This window comes from Sinocyclocheilus rhinocerous, unplaced genomic scaffold (assembly GCF_001515625.1).
Source record: "Sinocyclocheilus rhinocerous isolate Xijiao unplaced genomic scaffold, SAMN03320098_v1.1 scaffold11, whole genome shotgun sequence".
Taxonomy (NCBI): domain Eukaryota; kingdom Metazoa; phylum Chordata; class Actinopteri; order Cypriniformes; family Cyprinidae; genus Sinocyclocheilus; species Sinocyclocheilus rhinocerous.
Window position 1 is genome coordinate 1,606,204 of NW_015625587.1, and position 6,685 is coordinate 1,612,888.

The window sequence follows — 6,685 nt, forward strand, 5'->3', positions numbered from 1 at the left end:
TTTATACCATTGTTTGAAGCAACTGCATGCCATATTTTTATATGAAAATAAACAAGCTGAAAACACTCTTCCTGAAAAACTTTTATTGATTTTCTGTAGTATTAAGCCTCAAATGTCACATGTACATGGATTAGTTTCTTCTTTAAATGAAAAAAAGTAAAAATATGCATGGTATTATAATGTTATATTAAAACTAAAATTGAAACCATGGAAAAACCCTTAAGATAACCTGTAGAAAGAAAAAAACATCTTAAGCACGGAGGATAACATAAGTGGACTTTGAAGTTCAAAGCAAAGTTTGAACGATTATGTATTTTTGGTATCCATAATTGTAATCGCGATTAGAAATTCGATTAATTGTGCAGCCATACTGAGCACTCTGAAAGTACACTCCTACTGGTTTGTAACAAACTGACTGCAACAAAAAAAAGCATTATTAGCCAACATGAGCTGTCGTGCAAAACAAAGTGGATCTATCCACATCACACATCTGCCTGTTAACCTGAGTTAGTCAAAGCGAGTGATTATAACTTCAAATAGAGCTCAGCTGCATGAGACCTAAACAATATACCAGAGGCAGAAGGGATGAAGTCTGTAAACAAATAAAAATAAAATGCATTCATTTCAAATGGTGACCCAATGACATGAGAAGCATAAATATATCCTCAAATAACGGTAAATATGAATGCAGAAAGTGTGTCACTCACCTCTCTTGTCTTCAGGCTCCTGCTTAGGCTTGATGAGGTCCACCTGTCGGCCAGTGATGCCCAGTGTACTGAGATCAATGACTCCACTGTGGGCTCCATCACTCAAGTGGCTCTGGTCTATGATGTTGGCTTTGGCCTTGTTGGACTTGAGCATGAAGTCTTTCAGAGCTAAGAGCTTGTCCTCCTCAGCCTCTGTCATTCCCTGAAGGGAATCACATGATAACAGCTTAACTTGATTTATACAAGTGTGACATGAGACAACATGCCTTATTGTTCCTGAAACAAGACTTCTATTAACCAACCATTGCTCAGGATTAGGGTTAGGGCAGGGGTAGGCAAGTTCGGTCCTAGAGGGCCGCAGTCCTGCAGAGTTCAGCTCCAACTAAATATGAATGCAGAAAGTGTGTCTCACACCTCTCTTGTCTTCAGGCTCCTGCTTAGGCTTGATGAGGTCCACCTGTCGGCCAGTGATGCCCAGTGTACTGAGATCAATGACTCCACTGTGGGCTCCATCACTCAAGTGGCTCTGGTCTATGATGTTGGCTTTGGCCTTGTTGGACTTGAGCATGAAGTCTTTCAGAGCTAAGAGCTTGTCCTCCTCAGCCTCTGTCATTCCCTGAAGGGAATCACATGATAACAGCTTAACTTGATTTATACAAGTGTGACATGAGACAACATGCCTTATTGTTCCTGAAACAAGACTTCTATTAACCAACCATTGCTCAGGATTAGGGTTAGGGCAGGGGTAGGCAAGTTCGGTCCTAGAGGGCCGCAGTCCTGCAGAGTTCAGCTCCAACCCTGAAAAAAAAAACTCACCTGCCTATAGCCTTAGTAATCCTGAAGACATTGATTAGCTTGTTCAGGTGTGTTTGATTAGGGTTGGAGCTGAACTCTGTAGGACTGCGGCTCTCTAGGACCGAACTTGCCTACCCCTGGGTTAGGGCAAGAGCTATGGATTTTCATAACAGAAATGTTGTTCTAAAACAAAGTAATTATTTCCTCATTTAAAAATGAACTAGCAGCCTTATACATTTGTGAAGACAATAAAACTTAAATAAAATTAAATCAACAGTAATTAAAAAAATAAAAACATGAAACTAACAAATTTTTTTCCTGACCTGTGAAAGAAGTTTCTTAAGCAGCTGGGCAATTGCGGGATCCTCAGGAACAGGGCATTCTGGGATGGAGCCATTGCGCTTTTTTTGGCGGAGTAACAGGTGTCTGAAGAGGCTTCCAATGTCTTTGGAACGCAGTGCATAGTCAAAGATGGAGCGACTTACAGGCTCTTTCAGCACACTGAGCAACACAATCTCCTTATCAATCTGTCCAAAGGCAAAAAGAGAGTTCAACCGAACCAATATGAAAATTGTCATCATTTACTCACCCTCATGTCCTTCCAAACCTGTATAACTTCCTTTCATTCATGCAAAAATGGATGCAAAAGGAGAATTTTATTCAGAGTAGTTGTGACTAATCACCTGTATAATAGGCTGTGTGATGAAAGGGTTGAGATGGGGCATGAGTTTGCAGTAGACGTCAGCGATGTTTAGGTGCTGAGCGACAACAGTGATGAAACCCACGGCTCCATAGCGGATCCACAGATTGGGGTGGCACAAGAAAGGAGCTGTAGGACAATAACGTTTTAAATAATAAATCATACAGAGCAATTACGAAGCACATTATACAATGGCATACAAAAGTACAGAATTTCTCTCACCAATATCACCGACAAACTCATAGATGTGAGGTTTCTGCAGTAGCCCCAGCTGACACATGCAAGTGAGAGCATTGAGAGCTTTATAAATGACAAACTCCTCAGCGTCACTCAGGCCTTGCTGCAGAAGAGGCTTCAGGATGGAGGAACTCTGCCAGCCCACATATGCTGCTACACCTGCAGGGAGAAGGAGATTTGGTGACATGTTGCAAGAGACTGTCTGATATTATATGAAGTGACGTGACGGCAACCTACCTACTATGCTGTCAAAGAAAGCTCCACGGAGGTGCCAGTCATTCTTGTCGTTGAGGAAGGTGATCATGTGGGAGAGAAGGACATCGTTGGCTTTCTGCCTGCCAAAGAACACGCAGAGGCGCGTGATGCCATTCTCCATCAGCGTCTGTTTGACGATGTTCTCAGGGTCGCTCAGTAAAGTCACCACCTTCTGTTGAACCATCTCATGCAAGGCCTGCAGCTCTTTAGACAAGGGATGGGTCATATCCACAGCATTTTAATGACAGCATTAGAATGTTTCCATGCAAGCTGTCTATTAAGTGCATAAAGTGGGATCTTACATTTGGATTTAACTTTCTTTTAAGCGTACTATAAAAGTGAGATTTTATTGAAGGACAAACATTTACCTGAATCATAGTTTTCATTGGGGTGAAGCGTTTCTTCTGTGTCCTCCCCATTGAGGTCTTGTTCAGAGCTCAAATTATTCTCCTGCACCAGCTCCAAAAAACGCAGTGCTGTCTCAGCCAAATGCGCTATGTTCTCTATAATATATAATATAATATAATGTAATGAAATATAATGTTCATATGTTTAGGGTTGATTTTTTTTTCTTTTTCTTATGATCACCCAGGCTGCACTTTTTTTGATCAAAAACACAGTAAAAACAGTAATATTTTCAAATATTCTTACAATTTAAAACTGCTTTATATTATATTTTAAATTGTAATCTGTAAAAGATTACATTGCAACATGTAAAAGTGTATTAGCTGTCACGTTTGTTCAATTTAATGCATCCTTACAGAATAAAAGTATGAATTGTCTCTTTAAAAAAATCTTACTGAACCCATACTTTTAAACAGTAATATAATATAATGAATTATATTAAAGTATATAAATATGTTTAAGTCAATATAAAATGGCTTTCACAATCCATTTTTACTTCTGTGACTTAAGAAATATCAAAGAATTTCCAATTTAAAGATTTAATTTCTTTAGTTTTATTTAAAATCAAAGACCGATTGGATTGTGAAAACTATTAACACATATAAAAAGAGCAATTTAGATCAGACAATTTAGAAACAATTCATTCAGGCATTTTCTAGTACTAGAATACCTGCATAAGCAAGTCTGACAATTGTGGCTTCATCTTGGGCCAAGTGCGCAATCCCAGGTAAAATGTATTCTGGGTAGATATTGACATCATTGCGAGGAACCTCCTTGACCAGTGCCAGAACTTTAGTCAGTGTGCGGACAGCCTCAGCCCTGACCCGTGGCATAGTGTCATTGCAGAAGTGCAGTAAGTAAGGTGTAATCCTGTCCAGCACAATCTCCACATTCAGCCGGCCAGCCAGATGAAGAATCAGCTCCAGCGCTGCCAGCTTGGAGTCGCAGAAACGCAGTGTCTGAAGACAGGATGTGATCACTGACACCAGCACCACCAGCCCTTGCTCCTTGGATGAACTAAGCTCTTGAGATGCCTTCTCCTGTTTTTCAGTCTTCCCCGTCTGCCCGCCACTGCACAGGTTATTGAGGATGTTCTCCAGGTTCTTACGAATCACCAACACCCTCTCGTCAGCAGACTGGAAGGTTTCCTTGGCAAACTGCGCCATATAGGGCTGAAGGAAGGTATAGAAGATTTCTGGGAAAGCTTTGCCTCGCTGCTGCTTTAGATATTCTTCAGCTGTCAGACGCTTTTCCGGTTCTCGCTGCACCATTTCTGCCACCTGCATAGAGTGGATGAAATTATACGGAGTACTACCCAGTATCTAACTAAGAGTACTAACTAGTATCATATTATTTATCAGATGTGTTGTTTATTATATAATGTATCAAATAAATCACACTACCATTCAAAGGATTGGGGTCAGTAAGATTTTTTGAAAGAAATTAATACTTTTATTCAGCAAGGACTCATAAAATTGATCAAAAGTGACAGTAAAGACATTCAAAATGTTACAAAAGATTTCTATTTCTGTTCTTCTGAACTTTGTATTCATCAAAGAATCCCGAAAAAAAGTATCAACGTTTCCACAAAAATATTAACCTACACCACTCCTTTCAACATTAATAATAATAATAATAATAATAATAATAATAAATGTTTCTTGGGCACCAAATCTGCATATTAGAATAATTTCTGAAAGATCTTGTGACGCAGAAGACCAGAGGAATGGCTGCTGAAAATTAATCTTTGCCATCATGGGAATACATTTAATTTTGAAATATATTAAAATAGAAAAGTTATTATTTTAAATTGTAATACTATTTCACAATATTACTGCTTTTTACTGTATTTCTGATCAAAGAAAAGCAGTCTCAGTAAGCTTAGGAGAACTCAAAACATTTTCAAGAAACACTTACAATCCCAAACTTTTGAATGGTAGTGTAAACATTTGTAAAAGCTAAACTGAAATAATATACAGTATCAAAAATCTCATAAGAATAGAAAAGCTACCAGTTCTCTAATACTGCAATCTTCAATTTTCATCAGCACTTGTTCGGTTTGGAAATGTCCTTTACGGTAAGCCAGCAGTTGCGAGAGGTCGAAGAGTGGGACACCCTCTGTAAACAACTCTGCAATCACACAACCTATCAAAAGAAAATAAAAAAGAAAGATCTTTGAAAAATGTCATATTAATGCATCGGCTTTAAGCAAACAGAAAACAATATAATGGTGATGGATACCAGCTGAGAAGATGTCCATGGGCTGCTTGAGTTCTCCCCTGGTCCTCTGGCTATTGCTGGAGAGATCCACAAGCGGAGTTGTCTGGTCACTTTCTGTGGCAAACATGCTGCCATCCACAAATCTCTCTGGTGCAATGTAGCACGTTCTCCTCCTGGACGTGTCAAAGAAGTAGTTGAAATCTGCAGGGTTGTCTTCAGGTAAGTATGTAGGTTTAAAACTAGCAAAGTCTGTGAGAAGCACCCAGTTCCAGCTTGTCACCATAACATTCTCTGTTTTAATATCACCATGACGCACACCAGATTTATGGGCCTGGTCCACAGCATTGAGGAGCTGGAAGGCGATCCACTTCTTCTCCACATTGTTGAGGAACGGCCGCGTACTGATACGGTCATACAAGTTATCCCGAACATATTGTCGAAATAGTATGGCTGCTTTCTCAGTAAGTGTGGTTTTTTGAAAAGGCAGACAGTTCTGACAGGAGTGCAGTCTGATTTTCAGCTCCTCCAGCTCTTGTTTGTAGCTGGTTAGGGGCAGAGAGGGGTCCTGGATCGCAAAGACTTTAACCACAACCAAACCTTCTCTATGTTTCGCCCGGGCCACTTTGAAAAACCGTGTACTTCCCAGACTTTTGTCATATTCATAATCATGGATGTCAGAGAAGTAACTGTCCACTGAAAGAATCTGTGATGGAGCAATTCCAGCCAGCTGGTTCCCCATCTCACTGGATTAGAGATGGTTGTCCTTAAAGACAAATTTATACCTATGATAGATAGATAGATAGAGAGAGAGAGAGAGAGACAGACAGATGGTTCTGCAGTTTATTACAAAAATCAGATTTATCTTAAAATAATTACTAATAATTGGAGTAGATACATGTAAAGTTTTGTCATATATTTAGGATAATCATCAAATTCAGTATACAGTATTCTTCACATACAGTGTCATGAGACATAAAATGCTGCATCATATCTGTTAGCAATGCTACAAAACATAAAACTCCAAATATTTACATTATTGCAATTTTCGCTCGATATAAGTTGGCAGTTATAGCGTACTATGTCACATACATGTGCGCATACATGTACAGCACTGATGTAAAAATAAACGGCTGTTTACCTGATTCTTTGAGCCCAGCGCGCTGTCAACTAACTGACTGGTTAGCAAGAGTTGTTTCCTCCCACCTTACTCAAAATGACATTCTACATTTTGCCCAAGTTAAAACGAACGTTACTAACAAACTTGTCAAATCATACGAATGATACAACATATAGATATTTGCATAAAAGAGCCGCTTCGTTTGTTATTATGTCCTAGGAGCGAACCAGAGGTTTGCGTCTCTATTGG

The 6,685-nt window shown here is 39.4% G+C and overlaps 1 protein-coding gene across 1 annotated transcript in view; it reads right to left on the reverse strand.

Moving 5' to 3' along the window:
* The window catches only part of LOC107755706 (phosphoinositide 3-kinase regulatory subunit 4-like), a 25,808-nt gene extending 19,123 nt beyond the window's left edge, over positions 1 to 6,685 (reverse strand). The window contains exons 1-10 of the mRNA XM_016572593.1: positions 6,458 to 6,685; positions 5,341 to 6,101; positions 5,111 to 5,244; positions 3,770 to 4,379; positions 3,063 to 3,197; positions 2,677 to 2,898; positions 2,425 to 2,598; positions 2,186 to 2,331; positions 1,826 to 2,029; positions 1,122 to 1,323 (exon numbers count right to left, since the gene is read on the reverse strand). Of these exons, the coding sequence (XP_016428079.1) occupies positions 1,122 to 1,323; positions 1,826 to 2,029; positions 2,186 to 2,331; positions 2,425 to 2,598; positions 2,677 to 2,898; positions 3,063 to 3,197; positions 3,770 to 4,379; positions 5,111 to 5,244; positions 5,341 to 6,058 (2,545 nt within the window). The 5' untranslated portion in view covers positions 6,059 to 6,101; positions 6,458 to 6,685. The remainder of the gene's footprint in view (positions 1 to 1,121; positions 1,324 to 1,825; positions 2,030 to 2,185; positions 2,332 to 2,424; positions 2,599 to 2,676; positions 2,899 to 3,062; positions 3,198 to 3,769; positions 4,380 to 5,110; positions 5,245 to 5,340; positions 6,102 to 6,457) is intronic.